Below are 27,102 nucleotides of genomic sequence, written 5' to 3'. Positions count from 1 at the left end.
TTTATGCTGAATGTGATGAAAAGTATTGATGGGTTATAGGAGATTAAAATCGTAAGCCCAGGACTGGTCCACCATTCCTTTTCCAAGTCTGGACAGCTCAGAAAGCCAGATTTTCTAAACATTTGGTGCCAAGATTCATTTGGCAATTCTGACCTGCTGACGGAAAGGGTCAGCTGGATCTCAGGGCTCTTATTGGTTACCCATGGTTCTGTAGCTTCATTGTGTGTAAAGATACAGAGATACAAATATACACATACATACCATACGAGTGTATATGTTCTTTAATTTTTGGGTCTTTTCTTAAATTGCAGTGTCATTGATTTACAATATTATATCATTTCCAGGTGTACAACACTGTGCTTCAATACTTTTATAGATTATACTCCATTTAAAGTTATTACAAGATAATGGCTATGTTCTGTGCTGTACTATAAGTCTTTGTTGCTTATTTATTTTATACACAGTACTTTGAATCTCTTAATACCATACCCTTGTCTCGTTCTTCCTGCCTTCCGGTTTCCCACTGGTAGCCACTAGTTCACACTTTGTGTGTCTGTTTCTGTTTTGTCATATACATTTGTTTGCTTTATGTTTTAGATTCCACTTATAAGTGATAACAGAGTATTCGACTTTTTCTGTCTGACTTATTCCACTAATCTTAATACTCTCTAGGTCCATCCATATTGTTGCAAATGGTAGAATTTCATTCTTTTTTTTATGACTGAGTCATATTCCATTGTATATGTACCACATTTTTATCCATTCATCTGTCAATGGACACAAGTTGCTTCCACATTTTGGGTATTGTAAATAATGCTGCAGTGAATGAACATTGGGATGCATGTTCTGTGGGGTGCAACATTGGGATGCATGAACCCCTGCAATCTAATTGCCATGTGGTAGCTAGAATTATTTAAAAAAAATAAATATAGGGCAGTAGTTTAGTGGCTAAGACTCTGAGCTTCCCATGCACAGGGCCAGCGTTCACTCCTTGGTTAGAGAACTAGATCCCACGTGCCACAACTAAAATCCCACGTGCTGCCACTAAAAAAAAAAAGATCGTGCATGCTACAACTACAGATCTGCATAGCACAACAAAGATCGAAGATCCCGCGTGCCACAACTAAGATCCAGGGCAGCCAAATAAATAAATAAATATTTAAAAAATATACAAATGGACTCACTTTGTAACTTCCCTTAGTAGCTTCACGTATCTCTATAAGTAAAAGTCAAATTTCTCATCAGAGCCATTGGGGCCTAACGTGATTTGGCTCCTGACTTTCTCTCCAACCTCACCTTATTCCACTCCCCCATCTGCTTTATCTGTTTCAGCTGCTCGAACCTTCTTTCTGTCCCTTGAACACAGCAAACATCTTCCCACATTTCTACCTTTCCCTTGGTCCCTGGAGTATTTGTCCCTCAGATCTTTCTCATGATTGTTTTCTTCTCATCATTTATTGGATGTCACTTTCGCAGGAAAAGCCCCCTAGACACTTGCACTGAAGTCGGGTGAATAATATATATATATATATATATATATATATATATATATATATATGGCTCAGACAGTAAAGAATCTGCCTGCAATGCAGCAGACCTGTGTTTGATCCCTCCAGGGTCTGGAATATCCCCTGGAGAAGGGAATGGCGACCCACTCCAGTATTCTTGCCTGGAGAATTCCATGGACAGAGGAGCCTGGTGGGCTACAGTCCATAGTGTCACAAAGAGTTGGACACACTAACAGTCACTCATCACATATAATATACATATATAAACAGCATTTACTACTGTTTAAAATGTTTTTCTTGGTTCAGTGTTTATTGGATTGTTGTCTTTCTTGTCATTAGGTAACTTCCACAATCATAATGGACTTCTCTGTATTATTCAAATAGAATTCACTGAGCCTAGTACATAATAGTTGCTCAAAAAAGTATTTGTCATTTATGGTTTGGGGAATTAATCTTTGTGGGGCTTCTGGAAAGCAGGAAGGGGCTCCCACTCCAACACAGTTTTGAAATCATGACACCTTAATTCCCCAGGGTCGAACCTGTGCCCGCTGCAGTGCAAGGTGGAGTCTTAACCACCGGACCACTGGGGAAGACTCTATACCTTATGTCTCTTCTATATCCTGTGAGAAATTAAGACTAACTTCCTCTTTCTCTTCTTTCTACTGTAAAGAAACATTCACAGGTGATTTTAAGAGACAGGCAACATTTTATGAAGTTTCATCTCATCCAATGGGTCTGTTATAGTGCTGAAGGTTTGTGCAAACTTTGGGAATTTTCAGCAATGGTGATAACATGGTTGGGGAAAGGATACAGAAAAATGGAGGGAGATGGCTGATTACGGAAAACTGTTGGCATGAGGAATGAACATATGAAAATTGGGCTCAAGACTCCAAGAGGTAATGAGTTCCCTTGACTTCCTTATTGGCTTTCAGCCCCGTGGGATGGAAACAGCCTTGACATTCTCAGTATCCTGCTCAGGGTATATGGTTTGAACCATATGAAATGGCTGATATGTGACTATTTTGAGTTTATAAAAATATAATTTAATATGGTCTATTCTATACCAGGATTCCCAGGTGGCACTAGTGGTAAAGAACCCACCTGCCAATGCAAGACACATAAGAGACGAAGGTTTGATTCCTGGTTGGGAAGATCCCCTGGAAGAGGGCATGGCAATCCACTCCAGTATTCTCGCCTGGAGAACCCCTTGGACACAGGAGCCTAGTGGGCTATGGTCCATAGGATCACAACTGGGCGACTGAAGACACACACTTGCATTCTATATTAGTTGAATCTCTTCTTGGGGGTTCAGGCCAGATCAAGAGGTGATGTAGCAGAAACTGAGAGGCTAGAAAGGCTCAAAATAGTCACGAGAAGCACTGGCCTGTGCCAGGTTTTCAGTTCTTCTTGAGTTCTTTAAGGCATCACAGAATGCCCCTTAGATGCTCCTTAACTACAGGGTCATTCCGAGTACTGAGGATTCCCACTTTAGTTCCAGAGTGCTTTATACCGCAGGAGAAACAAGAGAAAACTAACCCCAACTTGTGCCAGAGAACCTCCAGTCCAGGGACACAGGCCTTATAAACCATGGGGTTTAGGGAGAAAGAAAAGGAGACAATAGATAACCAATAAGGACCTACTGTATAGCACAGAGGATGCTACTTAATATTTTGTAATAACCTAAAGGGGAAAAGAATCTGAAAAAGAATATACATACTCTATATTATACTATAAGAATATATATACTATATATATAAAAGAATATACATACTACATATATATGTAACTGAATTGCTGTGCTGTATACCTGAAACCAACTCAATATTGTAAATCAACTATGAAAAAGTGAAAGTGTTAGTTGCTCTGTTGTGTCCGACTCTTTGAAACCCCATGGACTGAAGCCTGCCAGGCTTCTCTGTCCATGGAATTCTCTAAGCAGGAATACTGGAGTGGGTTGCTATTCCCTTCTCCAGGGGATCTTCCTGACCCAGGGGATCGAAGCAAGATCTCTTGCACTGCAGGCAGATTCTTTACCGTCTGAGCCGCCAGGAGAGCTCAGCACATATGTATCATGTATACGTATGTATAACTGAGTTGCTGTGCTGTACACCAGAAGCTGACCCAATATTGTAAATCAACGATACTTCAATTGAAAAAAAGAGGAGACAGTGGGGAGGCCACTTGGAACATCCTCACATAGAACATCCTCACATACTGGGAAGAAGAAGCAGGGTCACAGATCCTTTGGAGGACACAAGAAGGGTCTTCCAGAAGAGGTCTTTCTAATTCCTCTTGCATCCCCTTAACGTTTTCAGAGGATCGTTCCCATTTTCTGGCATAGCTTAATAGAATAAACGGAATCACGGACGGGAATTATTTTGAAATTACTCATAATCATTTTGGAGAGGGCAATGGCACCCCACTCCAGTGCTCTTGCCTGGGAAATCCCATGGACTGAGGAGCCTGGTGGGCTGCAGTCCATGGGGTCGCTAGGAGTCGGACACGACTGAGCGACTTCACTTTCACTTTTCAGTTTCACGCATTGGAGAAGGAAATGGCAACCCACTCCAGTGTTCTTGCCTGGAGAGTCCCAGGGACCGGGGAGCCTGGTGGGGTGCTGTCTATGGGGTCGAATAGAGTCAGACACGACTGAAACGACTTAGCAGCAGCATCATAAACATTTTGAATTATTTTGGAAATCACTTCTAAATCCTCTCAAAAACCTGAGGGAATGGGATGCGAGACTGGAGAGGTTTTATTAGAAGAGAGTTGAGAAGAAATATACACGTATACGAAGGCTCCTTGGGCAGGTCTCCTAAAGAGGGCAAGTATCCAGGCGCCTTTTGTTTGCAGAAGGAATCGAGGATTCATATGATAAAGATAGGGCTTCCCAGGTGGCTCAATGGATAAAGAATCCACCTGCGATGCAGGAAATGCAGGAGACTTGAGTTCGATCCTTGGGTTGGGAAGATCCCCTGGAGGAGGGCATGGCAACCCACTCCAGTACTCCTGCTTGGAGAATATCTCACGGATAGAGGAGCCTGGCGGGCTACAGTCCATGGGGTTGCAAAGAGTTAGACACGACTGAAGTGACTGAGCCTGCATGCAAGCACTCATGATAAAGATAAGTAGTCACTGGAGAGGATGCTGATTTTTGAGGGATGTGGCCTGGACACAGAGGTAAAGCTAACTCCCTCCCTCTCCCTCCCTCCACAGCAGCTCACCATCCAAGGTGTGCACTTACTTCGGGTGTTCCCAGCCCAAGCCAGGAGAGGGCTCAGCACCATCAGTATCACTGGCAGAATTACTGTCCAGGAGCCTGGGGGGAACCAAAGGCACACCATGCAGGAGAACAGAAGAAGGCAAAGTGCAGGGGAGCAGAAAAATCTCGGTGAGGACTAAGGCCCCCCTCCACCCACATCTCAAATATTACCAACCTAGGAACTCATTGCTCTATTCCTGGATTGGGTCGGCTCAGTTTGGGAAAGCCAATCAGATTCATCCGCGGATAACATCATCAGTTGCTGGTCAGATATCAGTATGCAGTTCCTCTTTTGAATCCTTAGGATTGTTTTAATTTTGTGCTTTATAAGTTTGATCCGTTTGTAGTTGTAGCATTTTAATTGGGGCCCTATCGTGAGCCAGCTCTGCTGGTCAGTGATGGTCACCTAAGTTTTTCAGGATCATCTCCCAGCGCTGCCTCTACCGTCAGTGGCACCTCTAGAATACACATAAGATAAAGCCGCTTATAGAGAGCGATCTGTGTGCAACGGAGGGTCTTGAAGGTACCTTTGCAGACTGTGAACTAATAGTGTAACAGGGTCCATGTCCTAATCCCATCCTGCAGGGGCTCAGAGATAGGTCTCAAACCAGCAACTCTGCTTTAGAATAATCAGTATTTTATGTGAAAAAGTGATTAATCCCTTCCTCCTGGTTCCCATTTTTGACTCTCCTCTTTCTACTGGGGACATGTCCCCTTCTCTTGCTTTACCCGAAGGAAAGATACAAGCATGTTGCTCAGAACACATTGTAGAGTGTTTGGTAAACAGAACCCTATGAAAAAAACTATGAATTACCTCCTTTGATGCAATCATATGATTTAAATATATCATTCTACTTTTAGATTAATGATTACATCTTATATTAATATATGCAGTATCTGTGATTCAGAATGGACTTTAAAGGAAAGCTGTCTATCTAAAGTTCTGCATTAATTCTTTTTCTACCACAATTCTGATGAACAGTCCATCTTTACATGCTTTAATGTATCTAGTGACAGGAAACTCACCATGCTGCCATAAAAATGACTAGAACTGGTACTTTCCTGGTGGTCCAGTGGCTAAGACTCCATGCTCCCAATTCAGGGGGCTCAGGTTTGATCCCTGTTGAGGGAACTAGATCCCACATGCCGCAACTAAGAAGTCATATGTCATAACTAAAGATTCCGCTTGCCACAACTGAGACCCAATGTAGCCAAATAAATAAATATATTTTTTAAAATGACTAGAATTTATTGAGGAATTTTTGAGCTGGCTTTCTGTATCATCATTTTATTGAATTCTCACATCATCTCAGTGATTGAATTACCAGAAGATGGACAGAATAAAATGGTGGAGAAGAATGACTTTTGCCAGGATGCAAATCTGATGAGTGATACTCTCCACACTCAACCAAATGTGATTCCAAACCCCACAAGATCAGCTATTATTTCACAACAATTTACATTCAATTTCTGAAGAGAACAGGTTCCTTCAGTTCAGTTCAGTAGCTCAGTCGTGTCTGACTTTTGAGACCCCATGAATCACAGCACGCCAGCCTCCCTGTCCATCACCAACTCCCGGAGTTCATTCAGACTCACGTCCATCGAGTCAGTGATGCCATCCAGCCATCTCATCCTCTGTCGTCCCCTTCTCCTCCTGCCCTCAATCCCTCCCAGCATCAGAGTCTTTTCCAATGAGTCAACTCTTCGCATGAGGTGGCCAAAGTTCTGGAGTTTCAGCTTCAGCATCATTCCTTCCAAAGAAATCCCAGAGCTGATCTCCTTCAGAATGGACTGGTTGGATCTCCTTGCAGTCCAAGGGACTCTCAAGAGTCTTCTCCAACACCACAGTTCAAAAGCATCAATTCTTTGGCACTCAGCTTTCTTCATAGTCCAACTCTCACATCCATACAGGGTCCTTAGATTAAAACAATTTTTTCACTTCATCTCAATGGACATGTGAATCTATGAGAGGCTCATTTTAGTGAATGACAGCATTTTATACAAACTGAGGCAGTTGCAGTGTTGCAATTCTAGTTCCTCCAAAAGTTTCCCCTCATCTTCACTGTTGCTTTCCTCTGGAAACAACAAACTTGGCTTGGATCTTTTCTAATGACACTAGAGCTCTTGTCCAAGTCTCCTTTTTATTGAAGATAAAAATGACTTGAACATTCCTAAACCCAGTCCATTGGTCTCACTTATTATTCCAGATTTTTCAGCATAATGTAGTGCAAGTTTGAACACTGCAAAAGAGAATCAAATGGTGCCTCACTTACTTGGGAAAAAAGATTTCTTTGCCTGTGGAAAGTTCAAAAATTTTCTTGGACAGGTAGAGCTTGAGGAGCAGTCACTATTGTTCCTGGACTTGAGAAGCGTCTACGTCCCCAGGACCCCAGTGATAATTCAGTACTGCTAGTGGAGAAGGCAATGGCACCCCACTCCAGTACTCTTGCCTGGAAAATCCCATGGACGGAGGAGCCTGGTGGGCTGCAGTCCATGGGGTCGCTAGGAGTCGGGCATGACTGAGCGACTTCACTTTCACTTTTCACTTTCATGCATTGGAGAAGGAAATGGCAACCCACTCCAGTGTTCTTGCCTGGAGAATCCCAGGGATGGGGAAGCTTGGTGGGCTGTGGTCTATGGGGTCGCACAGAGTCGGACGCGACTGAAGCGACTCAGCAGCACCAGCAGCGGTTGTGCAGTTGCCCCCAGGAAACTATCACATCTAATTCGACAAACAGAAAGTCATAATTTACTCAGAATTCACCAGTTGTGACAGTGTGGAAAGCCTAACAAAGGTCCACCTGAGATGGCAGGATAGAAGGAATGCCGAGGAAAAGTAACTCAATGTCACAAACATACCAAAGCCCCGTGAAAGAGGGCACTACCAAAACTCATTCATGTAAATCCGACACAGAGTTTATAAACTCATACAAATTTCTTTTCAAAAAGGATGGGATGTATACATTTACACGTAACCAAGATGTACTGCTTTAAATGTTGTAAATCTCAACTTTTCTTCAATACTAATTAAATATAAGGACAATTCAGGTAAAACAATGCAGTAACTGTCACCACAGCATCATCCCTAAGGTGATCCTGAGGCTGAACTTCTTCACTGAAAGCAGGAGGAGAAGCAATCCTGCTCAGCTCCGACTATGTAAGAGAAGTCTCAAGAAAGAGCTTATCTCCTGAGGAAAATGCAGTTAATTTGGTTTCTGGAATAAAGTGGTTCTCAGGGTAGAAGTTCTAGTCTCTGCTCTCGATGCATGAGACCATATGCTTGCTTCTGTGGGCAATAAATCAACACTCGGGAGCAAACAAGTGACATCACAAGCACAGACCTTCACCGAACAACAAGCAGGTGGAAGTTTGTATCATTACAGGATGCTTTGAGTCCCACAAACTGTCACAGAATAGGACTCATTTGTAGAAAGCCTGGAAAGTTGCTATACCTCTGGAAAAATGGGTTCTTCATTATCGCAAGCTAGTTAGCATATAGAATGTCTCTCTCTTGTCCAAGTAGTTTAATATATTCTCTGTAGTTTTCAGAAGCTATCAGCACTAAGCTGGAAACTAAAGTGAGAAGCAGGTTGGTGGTTCCTTTATTTAAGGAAAAATATTAATAACAGGAAATGGATCAACAGGTCGCATTTCTTCTTACCAAGGGAGACGCATATCCTCCACAGAAGACTGTCATTTACAGGCTGCATCAGCCCTCAGCAGGCTTAGTAGGATGCTTTCCAGTGAGATTTTAGCGATGTCCTCTATTAGGAACTTTTAAAAAGTATTCTTATTTATTAATTTATTTGGTTGTGCCAGGTCTTAGCTGTGGCATGTGAATCCAGTTCCCTGACCAGGGATGGAAGCCAGGCCCCCTGCATTGGGGGCTCGGAATCTTAGCCACTGGACCACCAGGAAGATGCTTAAAGATGCTCTGGGGACAACAAACAAACAAAAACCCAACAAACTACAACAGTAACAACAAAAAAACCTTTTTCTGCTCCAGTACTCTTGCCTGGAAAATCCCATGGATGGAGGAGCCTGGTGGGCTGCAGTCCATGGGGTCGCTAAGAGTCGGACACGACTGAGCGACTTCACTTTCACTTTTCACTTCCATGCATTGGAGAAGGAAATGGCAACCCACTCCAGTGTTCTTGCCTGGAGAATCCCAGGAACGGGGGAGCCTGGTGGGCTGCCGTCTGTGGGGTCGCACAGAGTCAGACACGACTGAAGCGACTTAGCAGCAGCAGGTGCAGCAGCAACACTGTCGCGCGCCCCCTGCTGGCCGCCGGGCCCAGATCCGGACACCGGCTGGAGAAGCTTGCGTAGCCTCGCCCGCTGCGGACAGAGGTGAGCGAAGTGGCGAAGCTGCGAGGGGCCTTCAGAGCGCGAAGGAGAGACCCCCGAGCTGTCGCTGGGGAGGTGGTGCGAGCGGACATCCGGAGCACTAACGGGAGAGACGCAGCCCCCCGACCGCGCCCTCCACGGCCCCGGCGTCCTGGCCCTCTGGACCCGGGGAGCCCAGGAGCAGGGCGGATGCCCTCTGGTTCTTGGGAGCTCGGCGGCTGGCGGGGCCGGGGTGTGCCGAGGGAGTCATGGGACTTCTTTTAGAGGATGAAGTTGCAGATGGTCAGGCTTCCCAGCTCCCTCTGTCAGGCCGAATGCCCTTGGTGTTAGGAGGGAGGTGCTGGTGAGACGGGGTACCCAGGGCATCTTTCAGGGCAGCACTGGGTAAATGTGCACCGTGGAAAATGTCCGCTGCCCATTTTTAATGGGATTTCCCCCCCATATTGAGTTGTATAATACTTTCTCAGATCCCAGTGATGCTTTATTGCGACTGTGCTGCCAAGTACAGTTATCATCTTCATTTTACATTTTTTTTTTTTAACAAAAGAAAAACAGAGTTTATTAATACGTGCAGTGTGCTTATTTTACATTCTTTCATCAGCCTTTTTGGAGAAGGAAACGGCAGCCCACTCCAGTATTCTTGCCTGGAGAATCCCATGGACAAAGGAGCCTGGTGGGCTCCAGTCCATGGGGTCACAGAGTCGGACACGACTGAGCGACTAACACACACACACACATTGAGTTGTATGGATTTTTAAATATATTTTGGATATTAACCCCTTTATCAGATACATGATTTCCAAGTATTTTCTCCCATTTGGTAGGTTGCATTTTTGGTAGGTTTCCTTTGCTTTGCAAGAATTTTTTACTTTGATGTAGTTCTACTTGTTTATTTTTATTGCTTTTGGGGTCAGATTTTAAAAAGTCATCAAGACCTGTATCGAGAAGCTTAACACCTACGTTGACTTCTAGGAGTCTGTGGTTTCAGGTCTTGCATTCAAGTCTTCAACCCATTTTGAGTTAATTTTTGTGTATGGTGTTATTATTGATAGTTGTCTCATTTCATTCTTTTGCATGTGGCTGTCCAGTTTTCCTTACACCATTTACTGAAGGTATTGTCCTTTCCCCATCGTGTATTGGCTCTTTTGTTTTAAACTAATTGACTGCAGCCATGAAATTAAAAGACACTTGCTCCTTGGAAGAAAAGCGATGACCAACCTAGACAGCATATTAAAAAGCAGAGACATTACTTTGCTGACAAAGGTCCGTATAGTCACAGCTATGTTTTTTCCAGTAGTCATGTATGGATATGAGAGTTGGACCATAAAGAAAGCTGAGTGTTGAAGAATTGATGCTTTTGAACTGTGGTGTCGGAAAAGACTCTTAAGAGTCCCTTGGACTGCAAGATCAAACCAGTCAATCCTAAAGGAAATCAGTCCTGAATATTCATTGGAAGGACTCATGCTGAAGCTGAAGCTCCAATACTTTGGCCACCTGATGTGAAGAACTGACTCATTGGAAAAGACCCTGATGCTGGGAAAGATTGAAGGCGGGAGAAGAAGGGGATGACAGAGGATGAGATGGTTGGATGGCATCACCAACTCGATGGACATGAGTTTGAGCAAGCTCTGGGAATTGGTGATGGACAGGGAAGCCTGGTGTGCTGCAGTTCACGGGGTCGCAGAGTCAGACACAACTGAGCGACTGAACCGAACTGACCAAATATATGTGAATTTATTTCTGGGCTCTCTATTGTGTTCCATTGGTCAGTTTTTATACTAAATCCATGCTGATGACCACAGCTTTGCAATGTGGTTTGAAATAAAGCCTGAAGGCACGATTGCTCTTACTGCATCTTCCATACTTCATGGGTTTCCCAGGTGGTGCTAGTGGTAAAGAACCCCCTGCCAATGCAGGAGATGTAAGAGGCACAAGGTCGATCCCTGGGTTGGAAGATCTCTTAGAGGAGAGCATGGCAACCCACTCTAGTATTCCTGCCTGGAGAATCCCATGGACAGAGGAGTCTGGAAGGCTACAGTCCATAGGGTTGCACAGTGTCAGACATGACTGAAGTGACTTAGCACGCGTGCACATACTTTGTAATGTTTCATTTCACAAAATGTTAAGAATGAAAGGGGCTTTTAGGGACTAGCCAGGCAATTTGCCTCCATTTACCATAAATACAAATAATACCATAATGCAAATATAGCAAGTCCCCTACGTACACACCTTTAAGTTTTGAACTTTCAAAGATGCAAACCTGCCTTCCATCGCGGTCAGGCTTTAGTGCAATTGCAGCTCGTCCTGTCTCCTACTGTTGACCCTTCAGCTCTGCCGTCTCCCACCTTCTCTCCCTCCTCGTTGGTAACTCTTCCTGCCTGCTCACTTGATGCCAGCCCCTGTGTGCATGCCGGCTGTTGTCCTCTACTGCTGTACTTTTCAAAGAACTGAACTGTAAGATTAAAAATGTTTTATCTTTTGTTTGTTTTTTCAGGTATTATTTGTGTGATAAGTATTATAAACCTATTACTGTACAGTACTATATAGCCGATTGTGCTAGGCTAACTTTGTTGGACTTACGAACGTGGTCAGAACATGAACAGAACTTGCTCATGTATAGACTTAGTCTGAGGAGTGCATCTTTCCCAGCCAAGGTCACCTGCTAAGGCCTCCTCACGTCCAGTCCAGACATTGGTTCCCTTCTAATTTACACTTTCCTAAATATCACTTGGCCTATATGTTCAGAAGCACTTACAGGGAATGTTAAATATTTACACAAAAGCATAAAGAGGAGAGAGCAGCTGGTAGATCTCAGTGGCTTATCTTCAGGGAACGCAGGAGCAGGGAGCCTTAATCGAAACGGAAAATTTATTAGCAGCACCCTTAAGAACCTGCTGTTAACCAGCCCATGCCCAGTTCTGAGAAGGGCCCATTCCCCAGCAGGGAACCTTGATGCCCTGGAATCCCAGGCCCATAGCCCAGGTCCCTTTCCCTACATCTGACACCACCAGGGCTTGAAGGATGCTGTTACATTTTCTCTCTGCAGGGTCCCCAAGGAACCTCCTGAGATGTGGCCTCATCCTGGGTTTCCACACTTTGCACTTTTTGTGCAGGTGCTAGTTCAGGAGGCAGCCCAGGCTGGCTCCCTCCACTGAGACAGAATGGCTCACCAACAGCCAGGGGCCGGGCAGCAGACAGAAGCACCCTGGGGCCAGGCCGGGCCATGAGGCACACGGATCTTAGTTCCCTGACCAGGGATGGAACTTAAGACCCCTGCCTCAGAAGCTTCGAGTGTTAACAACACAAGCCTGCCAGGGGTTTGTTTGTAAACTTTTCTGTATTTTTTTCCAGTGCTGGGTCTCCAGTGCTGCACAAGCTTTTCTCTAGTTGTGGCAAGCGGGGGCTACTCCATAATTGTGGCGCGGGCTTCTCACAGTGGTGGAGTCTCTTGCTGCAGAGCACGAGCCCCAGGGCGGTGAGTTCAGTTGTGGCCCGAGGGCTTAGCTGTCCTGTGGCATGTGGGATCTTCCTGGATCAAAAAACCCGTGTCTCTTGCACTGGCAGGTGGATTCGTCGCCACTGAGCCACCAGGGAAGCCTCCTTCACAGGTTTTGTTTGTTTGGAAACCTCTTGTAAATCCAGGAGACTTGATAGGTCAAGAAAGGGCCAGTTGTGTTCTGAGTGAGTGTCTGGGCTCAGCCAATGCTATTTCCACCAAGGACAAGGCACTCCTTGCTTATCTCACTGTTTACTGTTTTGCTACCAAAGCCTGAACCCTCAGCTGTGTTCAGGAGGAAAAGGTGATGCTTTGTCTTGGACAGAGACAGTGCTATTTGATGTTCATATACACATGAAAGATCAGTATCAGCTGAGACTTAGAACGGACGTGTGTCTGAGGTACAGGAGTCATCTAAGTCCTTGTTACTCAACATGGTCCACAGACCAGCAGCATCAGCGTTGCCTGTGGGCCCCCATCCCAGGCCCACTGAGCCAGGGCTGCACTTCAGATGTGTGTGCAGATTCATTTGACAGTGATCCTGCCCTGGGATCATTCAGATAGACAAAAGCAGACCAGCAGGTGAAGCTGAGAAAAGTGGACGGGCCAGATGAACTAGGGGTTGGGTAGGTGAGGGATGTGTGGGCAATGGCTGTCTGCCGGGCCTGCTGATCCAGTCTGAGTGGATTCACCACTGTGCACACAGCACCTGAGTTACTTGCATGTAATTCACCACGTGATCACTGACTCAGCACGGTGATGGTTTGGGATAAAAGGAAAATTCATGTCCGGCGGTCACTGCTCCCCTCCCCACAGGGCTGAGGGCTCCTGGGGAGGTCAGGCATCTGTTCTCATCACTGTGCTTCTTTCTAGAAAGCGCTGAGGATGGAGCATGATGAAGAAATCATTTTCTGGCGTATTTGGGCTAATTAAAAAAACAATCCACCACCATCCGATTAGTTGTAGAACTCACTTTCGAGAGCTTTCACAATGCCAATTCCATTCTTTTATTTCCTTATACCACAAACGTTTTACTGCCTTTTTACAACCTGAATTTACATAAGCAAATTGCAAAGGAAAAACAGGCATTCTTTTATCCTCCAAAATGCATGTAAGAAATATAGCACAAACTCTAATATTTATACATGAACAGGCTTAGCTGAAGCTTTATGGCAATTTCTTAAAATGAACATGACAGTTTAAATATTTATGCCTGTAAAGGTTTGCATAATCTACTATACATAGTTATTTCAGAAGTAGTTAAGACATTTAATTAATCAGAGAAAAATGTCAACAAAAAAGCTCTAACAATTGTGTGCAACTTAAATTATTTACAATTAAACATTTAGGGTCCTGATTCACAAAACTTAGTGCATATCATGATTTTTGCAGAGCAGCTATGCAAAATATTCCTTGGGTAAAATCTAGAATGAATGGCTTTTCGAAGAATGTCTGTAATATGCTTATTGGAAACCAGAGGAAAAGTAACAAAACAAAAACTTCAGCAGCTGCGTTTGATTTGAAAATTTAAGTAGACAGCAGCAATCAGAAAAAAAACAGGGGCCACAAGAGAAGAGCTGGTGGCATTTTTGATATTAGTTTTGTTATGTACAAGGAGAAAAACGATTCTCCCTATTTTTGTCCTTAAAAAAAAAAAAAAAAACACCCCAATAATCACTACATGTGAACTCAGAGTCTTTCTTCTTCCAGAGTCGTCTTTAAACTTAACACCAAAATTAGCAAATGTGGATAAAAAGTACCATCAGTTCAGTGGGTTTTGTTTTAGTAGGGAAAGCCTGGGACAGGGTTACCAAGGGATTAGCTATTCAAATTAGGAGAGAATTGTCACAGATAAGGCGCCAGAACCCCAAGCTTCCCCCTGAAGCACTTTGGTGGATTCAAAATTGATTTTACATATATGCCAAAGGAGATGATGCAAAGAAAATGAGCAGGACAATCTGTTTTCAAGGTAAAGTGACAGAATTTTCAGTGAATCAGGTACCAGGTTAAAGCCTTAAAAAAAAAAAAAAAAAGCCAAAATTTACAGTAAACATTTTAAACTCTGGAATGCAGATATAGTACAGTTACCGGTAAGTTACATTTACAAAACTGCTTCAGACAGCAGCTGCTCCAGAGTCAGAATTGAAAAATGTACAAGCCAGCTCATGAGAACCTTAGGTACAATGTTATTAAAATACATTGTTAATCATAAAAATACTTTACTATGTACATGTACACTGTATAAACTCTAGGTCTGCTTAATCCCGCCTCTGCCAGTGCAGCGCGCCATGACCCCCCGCTCCTCACACAATGCACACAGCCGGTCCAGCCGTCAGTTCTTCGGGAACACGGGGCAGGGCTTCTCGTCCTGCAGGGTGTCTAAGTGGAAGAGTCGGTTTTACTTCCACTGTACCTGACTTTCCTAAACGCTGGTCCGAGTAACTCTGGGCACTCACACGATTCGTTTGCGATTTGATTACACTTTAGAAGAAGGCTATAGTTCATCTGGTCAGTTATTACACTGTCCTGCTTGTAGTCGGGATGCTTTGCGATAAACTCCCTCATCCATTTGGCAACTGTCATTAATTCTCCTGGAGGGGGGAAAATAATTTTTTTTTTTAATGACAACTTAGTAATAGTTTTTTAATTTGTTGGGTTTGGCTTTTATCTTTAGAAACCTGACATTTAGCAGCTGGACATCACAACCCTGAAGAATCAAGAGTGGCATTTGGGCCGAGCCACAGGACAGGGGCTGGGAACAAGACGTTTTTCACCTCGTCTGAAGAACTCCTCCTGGGAAGGGTTTCATGCTGCAGGCAGGCTGCAAGAACACACATGCCCTGCTGCTATGAGACCTGTTAGGTGCCACCCATACAGGGACGCCGCCCGCCCTAAGACACAGGAGCCAACACACGTTGACCAGTCTGTGTCCTCCCATCCAGCCAAACCTGCCCGTATTGGTGTCAGAGACTGCCCTGGACGGGGGACTCTGTGCTCCCCAGAGCAACCTGATCCAAGAGGGACACAGAATAGTGTGTAGATGCACTCAGAGAGAAACCCGCAGAGACAGCACTTGGGGGGTCATCCTCTTGGCTCTGGAAACATTACAGAAGCCTCAGGCGAAACACACAAGCTGCTGTCCTCTTCCCTGGCCACCGGGATCTCAAAGCTGGGAAAGCAGGGGTCCCTGGGCGGCCCTACAGGGAGCCAGGCTAGAGGGCCCGAGTCCAAGCTGTGTGCTCAGCTGGCTCACCTTGGAGATGCTTAGACTCATGTAGAGAGTCCGGGGTGCTGCAGAGCACACACAGTTGGGCAGTAATGACAAACATCCACATACGGTATTTCATCGCCTAAAATGCCATCGGGTTAAAGATTCAACACTAGTTTATGAACCAGTAAGAGAAAAAGCGCTGTTGATTCAAAGGAGACTGCAAAAGACAAGGGGTGTGTAACCACAGAGATGGCACTACCTGGGAAAGTGCAGTGATCAGGATGCTGTATACTCTAATAAAAGACCGCTTTAAAAACTGAGTACTTTAAGACCATGAGGTTCTGAGTTATGTTAAGAGATTCCTATGTTAAGATGTTAAGCCTATGTTAAGAGATTCTTTTTGAAAAAACAAAGGAAAGCCAAGGCTGCCGTACCGGACGCCCTCTTCTTGATGAGCTTCAGGTAGTTCAGAATGCTGCACCTGGTGTCCACGTCCACCTCCATGCTCTCCAGGTAGGAGTTCAGGACGGGGATCAGCCCGGGGAACACGCCTTCCTGCGAGGAGCAGGGCACGGTCAGGCAGGGGCGCTCTGGGGGGGCTCTGGGCAGGTAGGCGGGGCACAGGCCAAGGCGGGCCCTACCTTGCCGTTGATGATGGTGTCGATGGTCATGAGCGCGTACTCCTCCGCCGCTGGCTCCGCCCTGCCCGCGGCCTTGCCGCAGCCGTCCACCACGGCATTGCCACCTGCTGGAGGGGAGCAGGGCGCGTTAGCCACCGGTGCTGCCTCCGGGGACCCCAGAAATGCAAGAAAAGGCGGTACCTTTGCAAATGTCTTTCCTGAAATAAAACAGTTCCTGCAGGACGGCATCTCGCTTCTGGGCGACCTTCATGTTCTCATCAACCTAAGGAGGAAAACCATCGCGGCCACGTCAGAATGTTCCCGAATTTGGGGACACTCCTGCTCCCACGTGGGTGGGGCCACTGGCCTCTGTGGTGGGCACCCACCTGAGACGAACGCTCCCATCCCCAGCGCTGGCTGGGGCCAGAGAGGCTGCACGGTCACGTGGAGTCGTGTCTCTCAACCCGAGCCTGGGACATGCTTTTCAATAACGGGGCAACTTGAACAGATGCGCACCTTAGAAATCCATGTGAAACTTACACGCGTGGAGGCTGCCTGGGAAAACCTGGGGGGAATGTACGGTGCCAGGGAGGCACGGAGCCATCCCAGCTCATAGCTGCAGGCACAAAGGGAAGCGCAGAGGCCCTGCTGCCTTGGGGGGTGGGGGGCCCTCTGTCCTCCTGGCCCCCAGGGCTTTGCTGTCTCACCCGACCACCTGGCAGTGGGCAGGTCGCCAATGCTGCCTGCCCGCCTGGGGCTCTGCCCACTTCCTCAGGAGCCCCCAGCTCCCTCTTCCTGAATTCTTCATTTATTTCGATCAACATAACGAAATCTTAGAGAACACTCCAATATACAAAACGGACACAAGTCAGAGGTCACACTGGAGGGGACGGCTGAGACAAAGTCCTGGATCAGCTTTGCACCCATTAATTCCTACAGTTATTTATTTTTTTTAAAAGGTACATATGACCTTCTGATTAATATAGATAGTCCTAGGAACATGTTCAAATAATAATCCTCCTATGTCTGGCTTAAACCCTAATCAACACTTGTCTTTTTCTTAGTCTTGACAAAAAGTCACAAAGATCAACAGTTGTAATTTCTGCTTTTATAAATTCCTTTTTCAGTCTATTTTACTACTGCTCTTTAGATTCTGAATTTGACTACTTGGGTTTATTTTTAATCTTTCTGTTAAAGCATTTAAAGCTACGGTTTTCCCTTGAGACCAGCTTTGCCAGCATCATTTTCCTATACAATCTACAGTTCTAATTTTGATTTAATCTAGAACCTATTAGGAAAACAATTTAAAATTTCCAACGGCTAAATTTTTCCTGAACATTTTCTTGATGAGTTTTGGTGGAAATGTGACTTATTGTACTCTGTCTAGTTTTGAGAAATGAAAATTTCCCTCGATTAATTTTTGATATTCTTCCTCAGGGCATTCAAAAGGCGTGTGTGGTATGAGGTCTGCGACACAGACGACCCAGCCCGGCTCGTTAGCCATGCTGTTTGCCTCCGCTGTGGCTTTTCTCTTCCTCTGACTATGCGGCCTTCAGTTACTGAGTAACGGGACGGGCGCTCTTGTGAGTGGTCTACTCCACCATCCCGACGGGGCCTCAGGACAGTCCGCGCGGCCCCACTCTACACCTGCACGCCGAGAAGACACCGACCGTCCAGGTGAAAAGGCTGGTAAGTGGTGCAAGCAAACTGAGTGTTCACCCGGACCAGTATCTTACCCACTGCACGACAGTGCCCTTAAATTTGCTTATGCTCTTGAGAAGCTATGCTTTCTGGAAGATTAAAAAAAAAAGAATCATGGCTCTAAAGATCTTGGATGAGCAAGTGGATAAACTTGCTTTCTGTATCTCATTTAAGACTTTCTCACATTTCTCTGTTACAACTTCACCATTCCTGTTTTCTTTTTAAAAGGTCATTATGGAGCTCTTTACTGTCTATATCTGTCCGTGTTTTAGGTGTATCTTATGCAAATTGCACTGCCATTTTAGATCACCTCTTTCAGCATTTGAATAGGAGAACACAGTCTATTCAAATTTGTCTTCATCTTATTTTCCCCATTGTGTGCTCTCTTGGGCATACTGTCTTACCATGCCCATGGCCAGAGACCCACTGCTGTGGCTCTGAAGTTGTCTTTGTTCTTTCCCCACCCCCTTTAGCCAGGAGATTAGAGGCGACAAATCCTATTTCTAAGCATTAAGTGTTTCTTCTTACTTTCAGACAGTTCGGTTCAACCGCTCAGTCGTGTCCGACTCTTTGCAACCCCATGAACCGCAGCACACCAGGCTTCCCTGTCCATCACCAACTCCTGGAAGATTACTCAAACTCATGTCCATTGAGTTGGTGATGCCAACCGACCATCTTATCCTTTGTCGTCCCCTTCTCCTTCCACCCTCAATCTTTCCCAGCATCAGGGTCTTTTCCAATGAGTCAGCTCTTTGCATCAGGTGGCCAAAGTATTGGAGTTTCAACTTCAGCATCAGTCCTTTCAATGAACACCCAGGACTGATCTCCTTTAGGATGGACAGGTTGGATCTCCTTGTAGTCCAAGGGACCAGAGTCTTCTCCAACACCACAGTTCAAAAGCATCAATTCTTCGGTGCTCAGCTTTCTTTCTAGTCTAATTCTCACATCCATACCTGACTACTGGAAAAACTATAGCCTTGACTAGACGGACAAGCAGTTTTGAAATTCTTTCCCCAGATGTCAGCCATTAAGAAGCATCTACTATTCCCCTCCTTCCACTGGCCCCTTGCTAGGTAAGATTTCTGGTTGACTCTGAGCCCTAACTTCACCTTTTTTGTTATAATCACTTGGAATTTAAAGACTAGCTTGGCTGCCAGAGACATCCACGGTTCCAGTTCTTTACCTTCAGGATTCTGGAGACTTCTCTCCATCTCTTCCAGCATTTAAAATTGCAGATGAGAAATGAGACCAACTGATTTTTCTTCTTTTTGGCAGAAAGCCAAGTAGCCTAATTTCCTGTCCTTTCTGGACAACTGATCTTTACTTTGAGATTCTTCCTAGATTTTGGTTGCTCTTTACCTATTTCTGTCTCATCCTTAATGGACTCTTACTCAGGAAAAATTATATTCATTTATGTTCTTTATTGTATCTCACATCTCTTCTGTGAAGACTACAGACAAACACTGAACTTTTCAAAGAATTTCTCTCCTGCTTTTCCCATGAGTTCCGTTTCTCTGCTGTCCTACAGGGACGAACTCAGCTTGGTTCCCGAAATCAGTGACTTTGACCTTCAACCATATCTGCTTACTGGGGAGCATACTGAGTATTAAAAGTGTGGCCACCACATCCTTTGTTTCTGAGAACTCCTCTGCTCTCCAAATGTTCTTTGATCCACAGGGCTTGTTTATTTAAGATGCGGCTCTTCTCTAGAATTTCTTCAAGGGCATTAGTGAGAATTTCTTAAAATATTCTTTCCAGTTTCCAAATTAACCGTGTCCTACTGAGGATAACACACTCTGGGGGCCCATGGGCTCTTCTCTATAAGGCTATTAAAAGTTTTCAAGTTTCTCCTGCCTTTCAGATATCTATACCTGACCCTGGAACAACGCATGTCCCCCTAGATGAAGATGCTCTCCAGCAGTAAACATCACAGTACTCCATGATCTGCTGCTGCTCGAATTCTCAGACACGGAGGAACCGACTGTAAGTTACATGTAGTTTTCTGCCTGTGTGAGGGTCAGAGTCCCTAAGGCCTGTGTTGTCCAAGGGTCAAGTGTATTTACATTCATCAACAAAGGCTTAGACTGGCAGCTCTCGGGGACCCGTGACATGGGCTGATCTCCCCAGGGGGTGCCCCACAAGGCTAACAGGGGCCCGCAGAGTCCTGCAGGTCACCTTGGGCCTAGGCGCAGTGGGCAGGCAGGGTCAGCCTGACCGCCAGACTTCTTCAGGGTGCGTGTGCGCACGCCGACGGGAGTGGCCCCAACAGAGGAAGGGGGCATTGGGGGCAGGCGCTGGCCCGGCGGCTCTGGTCCTCCTCCCATGCTTGCTGGGACAAGCAGCGTGTCCCGCTGTCTCTGCTCTGGCCCTGAGCCCCGCAGACCCCCACTCTGCCTGGCAGTCTCTCCCAGCCCCTCTCCGTGCTGAGACCCTCCAGCTGGGAGCCCAAGGCCTCCGTGCTTGCTTGGCTATGGCCCCAGGGTCTGCAGCGTTGCAGCCTCACAGCCTGGAGCTATTTCAAGGCCTTGAACGGCTTCCAGAAAGCTCCATCTTGGTTTTAGTTGGGCTAAAGCGGATTCAGATCTGTTTTTCCGATGGTGCCCTGACATCCACATTCTCCAGAAACCTCCCTAGCTCAGCACCGCTGAGCTGCCCCCTCCCTGCACTGAGTAGTTACGGGTCCCTTCCTCCCGCGAAGGTTGTGACCGGCCTGGGAGTTGACAGGATGAAACACACTGGGGGGCACCCCCTCCCACCGTCTTAAATCGAAAGTCTAGAAATTAGCGGTTATTCAAATGAAACTCTTAATGTCCTTCAAATGGGCCAAGTAAGGAGCTACCATCAGCACTTTTTTTTCAGGCGTCTCCACCAAAACAGTCCTCAAATCTATAGTATAAGCTTTGGAAAGGTGCACTGGATGATAATCCAGACACCCACGGCCAGCCCGACGCTGAACACCATCCTTACCTTGGACAGCGGGATGAGAAAGTCCAGTTTGTAGGACAGGATCACCCTGGTGAGCAGCACCACGAACACCACATACGCGGAGTTCTCGAAGTCTGTCAGCTGAACCTGGACGTGGGGCCAAGATGTCAGGGACCCACTGTGCCAGCGGTGCCTCCCCGAGGGGCCCTGCGGGTCACAGCGGTTGCCATGCACCTCCTGAGCCCCCACCTGGGACCGGAAGCCTCTGCCCAAAGGCTACTCCCGGAAAGCAGTCCTCCCGAGCCACTGGGCTCGCATGCCGCACGCATGCACACACACACAGACACGATCTGTGCTGCTGTCTGGGTAACCCGAGCCTCTGGGGAGGGTACAGGTGGGTGGGTGGCGGTCAGGTGGGAATAGGTCCGACCATGTCGGTTCCTGCCCGCAGGCCGCATACCTCCATGGGCCGGAATTCCACTCTCCACCCAATGTCAGAGTTTGGAGGAGGAGGCTTGAATCGCATTGTCTGCCAATTTGTGGACTGAATATTCTGTAATCAAAAAAAAAAGAGAATAAAACCAGTTTTCCACATATCCAAGAAGATACTAAGATGATTTCATATTTAATAGTGACTCTGCTTCATGTGAAGCAGACTATTTACTGTCTATACCCTTCGACCTACAAAGGAAACTGAACAGCGAGCATTTAACAGAAGTGAGGTGACATGTCAGCGACTCTGAACGTAGCAGTCGTGTTCTTTATTTTTTAAAACATTTGTTGCAGATACCTCAAAGTGGTCGGACTCGTTGGCATCATCCAGGTGGATTTTCTCTTCAAACAGAGTCAGCGGGTCTCTGATGAAGAGATGCGCCACGTGCTGGGCCAGCAGGTGGTCGAGGCCTGCGGAGAGGTCACACCAGGCTCACTCCAGAGCTGCTCTCCACGCCCCGGGGACGGTAGACAGCTCGGGGGGTTGAAGAAAGGCAGCTAGGAGCTTAGGAGACGCTGGACTGTGCAGGATTCTTGTGCCGCCCCGAGTTTATCCTGCAGACCCGAGGGGAGTGTCGGAGTTGTGTTCACCCCTTAAATGACACCCGTGGGGATCTGAGGGACACACCTCCAAAGTCAGCTCTTTTTGCTAAAAGTTAAGCTCTCACAAGTATCTGGGACTTGAAACTTTAGGGCAAACAGCCTCGTAAGAAAAGTTAAGAGACCTCACATTAAAAATAGAAGCCAGATGGGAGTAAGCAAAGGAGTTTAAGAGAGTTTTGAAGAACTAAAGGCTTACAGTCAAATCTAGACAAGGGGAATGAAGGCTTACCTTCCTGCAACAGCTGTTCGTAGATTTCTTTGTCTTTTGTCAGGTCAATGTCATTGTATTTCTCACCACACTCAGACAAGTAACTGTCTATCGAATCGTATCGGGACTTACTGATCCTATAGTGGTTGTTCTTCAGTGGCTAAAATTGAAAAAATACAAATGAATGCCATATAAAGTAATGTGGAAATAAACTAATACCCCAAGTAATTATATTAAAAGGTTATATACTTTATAAATAATTACATAAAACTGTCCAACCGGAACATGAGATCCTGAAAAATAGCTGTTAACCCTGAAAAGTATTAGAAAAAAAAAAAAATTTTTTTTGGAGACAATTTAATCTGTTCTCAGATCTCAATTAAATATATATACATGTTTCTTTTTTTTTTTTTTTAACAAGTGGATCGCCATTATTATTAAGACTAGAAAACGCCCATGTTGAGAGCAAAAATATAAACCCACCATGTATTCTTTCCTGGAAAATCCCAGACACAGAGGAGCCTAGTGGGCTTATATATTATAGAGTCCATGGGACTACAAACAGCCGGACATGACTAAACCACTAACACTTTCACTTTCATAATGTAAACCAAAAAATTTGGTTTAAACCGTTAAAAAACCATTAAAATGTCTACTTTAAAGCTTATTTGTACTTAGTATGGTCAACACTTCATGAACAATTATATAAAGACCAGAGCAGCAGTAGTGCAGCCCTGGTCAAGAACATGAGAATCACCTGTGAGGACTCTTACTAATATGCACATCTGCGTCTCAGTTCTGGACTTTTTTTACTCACTGGGTCTGGGGGTGGGTAACTATTTTTACCCACCAGGGCTGGGTAACTATTTTTAAAGAGCTCTATAGGCGGTTCTGACGCACTCTTGGTTGGAGAGATGCAGGGTCAGAGTTCAACATGCAAACAAGAGGCACAAACCTACCCTTCTTAGGCAAAACTCACCTTTTATAAGGGGCCAAGGAATCTGACAACAGATTGCGCTTTCCCCAGCAGAGAAAGCACCATAGACAAAGCACTCATGTAGCGCCAAAAAGCTTTCTGGTAAAAACAGCCATCAGCACTGACTTCCAAAATAAAGAAAAACTGTTCTATCAATTTTAGAGGGCAAAACAAACACAGATTTCAACAAATGATGGAAATTAACTTGGCACCGCCCCCCAACCAAATCATATTTCCCACATTCTCACCCCAAACACACCGTAAAGCCAAAGACAGGCTGATAAGCTGTCAGCTTCTTCCCGTGTGTGACTAACCCACTCAAGATGAAAACGGTTTAAGGGAGACTTCAACACTGTGAGTGGCGACAAGACCCCCACGTCACCTGCCGGATTCAAAAGGCTGGTAAGGAAAAGCGTGCCCACCTCCAGTCCTCTCTCCTCCCGAGTTCTATCATCTACAGACGCGGAAATCACGCCCCAGCGACAATCAATGTCTGACACGTAGCCTCGGTAAAAAGGCGACGCAGCACTCAAAGCCATCTAGGAACAAACAGAAGTCAGCACCTGCAAGGTCAAAGTGTCACCAGCACGCTGAAGAATGCTCTGTGCGGCTACCCCCGGTCTAGAAGCGCCAGGGTGCACCACCCTGCGGGCCCTACCACAGGCACTGCGCCTGCCTGCTCTGGGGAAGGACGGCGGGAGTGACGCCAGCCCCGGCCTCTGCTTCCTTGAATCATCCTCTCTAGACGGTGAGGGCAGGCGGGATGAGAGAAGGAAAAAGCTATGCTTGAACTTGACGTTTAACACATAAATGCCTCGCTAGCTAAAGCACTGCTAAACTCTTCAGCTTAGACACTTATCCATGAGCTCTCTGTCTGCATACTAGTTGTGTTAGTTCAGTTCTAAATGAAGTCTTAACTGGACTTAAATAGCACATAGTCAGCGAATTTTGCACATGCAGTCTTTATCTGATATAAAAGAGTAGTTAAAATTAGGTGTGATTTCTACTTACGACAATTGGGCAGATGGTAGCCAACTGATCGTAAAGGTATCTGGCCTCAGATATGCTGCAGGCTTGGAACGTTACCTGTTTAAGAATCACAGATTATTAAAGAATAATACAAAATCATCACCATCCTCCCCAAGGAGCCAGTCCGAGAAGGAAGGTCGTTGCTTATGGCATGTGAGGTCATTCCAATGATCCCATCACTGAAGCCAGTTTTAAAAGCTGTCTTGGATGAACTTGTCTAGAATATGGCTTTAATCATGTTTGCATGGGATATAAATAACCCTGTTCTGATGTTAAGATTAGGAAGTCAGGAAAGAAAAACAGGACCTAAGACTCCCTTGGAATGCAAGGAGATCCAACTAGTCTATTCTGAAGGAGATCAGCCCTGGGATTTCTTTGGAAGGAATGATGCTAAAGCTGAAACTCCAGTACTTTGGCCACCTCATGCGAAGAGCTGATTCACTGGAAAAGACCCTGATGCTGGGAGGGATTGGGGGCAGGAGGAGAAGGGGACGACAGAGGATGAGATGGCTGGATGGCATCACTGACTCAATGGACGTGAGTCTCAGTGAACTCTGGGAGTTGCTGATGGACAGGGAGGCCTGGCGTGCTGCGATTTCATGGGGTCGCAAAGAGTCAGACGACTGAGTGACTGATCTGATCTGATACTAACAATGAAGCTCAGCCAGGCACTTCTCCTCTATGGCTGGCCATCCATGTGCGGTTGGCTGCGGGCTTGTATACATTTTGGTACAAAAGGAGAATCTGGAGACGTGAATAATGGGCTTCAAAGCTCCCCACTGTGGCACCATGGGTAATAGCTTGGGAGGGGGCAGGACTGTAGAGAAGGCAGGAAGAGAAGGCAGTTTAAAACACTTCGACTGCCCAGGAAGAACTGCAGGCTGGTGGAGGAGGCACAGAAGAGCCACAGCGGGCCCGGAGACCGGTGGGCACAGACCAGAGAGAGCAGACCTGGGCAGGTGGGGAGCTGTAGCACCAGGACACGACAGGCTTACAGAGCCACGGAAGTGACCAAGAGACCTGTAAGCATGCTTTCTTCTCAGTTTTTTGATTGGTGTCTCTTAGACGGTCTAGTACACGCTACATTTACAGGCAAATTCTGGAAAAGTCAACCCTAGAAAAATATGCTTAAGAAAACTGGCAGCTGGAATTCAGTAACCAAGTTACAGCAGTGATGCAGCTTACAGCTTAGTTATGTTAAGTACATTTAAGAGCTAGCTTCCTTACCCCAGGACTGAGAGAGCCACAGCCAAACCAAACAGGACATCACTGCCGTAATGATGGGAAGGGAAAAAAGAATCTTAACACCTTAACAAGGTATGAATATATGAATGGTTTTGGCTTCTGGTATCCTTTCAAAGTATCATATAAAGAAGAGAAGCAATTTCCCCTCAGGAAAATGAGGAGGGGAAAAAAAAGAAGGAAAATTGATTTTAGAAAACTAAATACCTAAAATTTGTCTAGTACCCAGTGTTGAAATCATAGAATTTTCTTGGGGGTGGGGGGAGGAAGGGAGCCTATCATAACATGTATGAACTTATTAAATGATTCCTGAAAAGTCCCCCGAGAGTCAAAAATTTGAATATGGTTAAAATTCATTTTGTTCTGTATAGTGAGTTGCTCAAAAGCCTTAAAACAATACTTTGAAATCATTTTGTCCTGCTTTCCTATAATGGGTAGTTTCTAGGGTTCCACTTAAAAGATAACACAGAGACTTCTATGGAGACTGGTGGAACCTGTCTCATTTTCCACTTACTCACAGCACTTGGGCTAAAGACTTTTACGAGTAGTATTGAAAGTGGGGTGGCTGGATACGCCATTTAGAAAAAGAAAACAACCCTAAACCCATGACAAAGCTTAAACTGGATGGAAAACTGTATCTACAAGCAATAAAAATGCAAAATACCTGCCATTAGGACACATTTGTTTGTATAAACACTGTATCAAGGCAAAGAATGATCCCTCTGGAATGGGGCGACAGTGCAGTCTGCGGCAAAACACCTCGGTTTAATAGTAAACTGATGAAAAAAAGGCAACTGGCATTCCAATACACTGCTACAGTTTTAAAGCCACGCACTGTTAAGTTCTAGAGTTTAATGGCTCTCCTCAGAAATATTTGTAATTAAGATAGTTAAGCAGACATGCAGTTAAAAGTCAAAAGGTCTCCTTTTTTATGCAGTGTGCCCAGCTGGAAGGAAACTCATGGCCTAGGTTTGGCAGACCCGCTTTATACCACTTACATCAGTAAGTCGGGGAAAGCGGGGGAATGGGATCCTCGGCCACAGTTAAACACACTTAGCATGGATACATCTGACTCTCACGTTCAATTCTGATTATACATAGTTGGAAAAATGAACACATCCGAGATCCAAGTGCAGGAAGGTGTGCCTCTGTGCGAAGCTGCCTGAGATGGTGGGACACAGGGTCACCAGCCGTGTGTGCACAGCAGAGCCATCCCATGTGGGGTCAGGCTTCACGGTGCTCCACCAGCCAAGTAATCGGAACTGGAAAAAGTCTCCGTAAGTAATAACAAGGCCCCCCTTTTTATCGGAGATTTTCAGTTTGAAATATCTAGTTTTGAGCCTCTCCTACTTCTAACATTTTATTTTTTTAATTTGTATTTACTTATTTTTGGCTGCTGTGCGTGGGCTTTTCACGGCAGCGGCTTCTCGTGTTGTGGAGCGTGGGCTCGAGGCGCACAGGCTCAGCTGCCTGAGGCATGCA

General features: G+C 45.6%; 2 protein-coding genes across 5 annotated transcripts in view; both read right to left on the bottom strand.

Moving 5' to 3' along the window:
- The window catches only part of LOC133236062 (DLA class II histocompatibility antigen, DR-1 beta chain-like), a 28,220-nt gene extending 14,716 nt beyond the window's left edge, over window positions 1–13,504 (bottom strand). The window contains exon 1 of the mRNA XM_061397843.1: window positions 4,753–13,504. Coding sequence (XP_061253827.1) covers window positions 4,753–4,852 — 100 coding nt within the window. The 5' untranslated portion in view covers window positions 4,853–13,504. The remainder of the gene's footprint in view (window positions 1–4,752) is intronic.
- Window positions 13,505–13,596: 92 nt separating this feature from the next.
- The window catches only part of GCLC (glutamate-cysteine ligase catalytic subunit), a 44,720-nt gene continuing 31,214 nt past the window's right edge, over window positions 13,597–27,102 (bottom strand). The window contains exons 7-16 of one of the 4 annotated variants that reach the window (XM_061397839.1): window positions 24,361–24,435; window positions 23,772–23,888; window positions 22,395–22,533; window positions 21,861–21,973; window positions 21,531–21,623; window positions 21,113–21,217; window positions 16,646–16,727; window positions 16,466–16,572; window positions 16,259–16,379; window positions 13,597–15,204 (exon numbers count right to left, since the gene is read on the bottom strand). In XM_061397839.1, the coding sequence (XP_061253823.1) occupies window positions 14,993–15,204; window positions 16,259–16,379; window positions 16,466–16,572; window positions 16,646–16,727; window positions 21,113–21,217; window positions 21,531–21,623; window positions 21,861–21,973; window positions 22,395–22,533; window positions 23,772–23,888; window positions 24,361–24,435 (1,164 nt within the window). In that variant the 3' untranslated portion in view covers window positions 13,597–14,992. The other 3 variants (XM_061397840.1, XM_061397841.1, XM_061397842.1) reach the window with 3 other exon arrangements.

Source organism: Bos javanicus, chromosome 23 (assembly GCF_032452875.1).
Source record: "Bos javanicus breed banteng chromosome 23, ARS-OSU_banteng_1.0, whole genome shotgun sequence".
Lineage (NCBI taxonomy): Eukaryota > Metazoa > Chordata > Mammalia > Artiodactyla > Bovidae > Bos > Bos javanicus.
The sequence above is the reverse complement of the archived record's forward strand: the minus strand, read 5'-3'. Positions and strand labels throughout refer to the sequence as shown.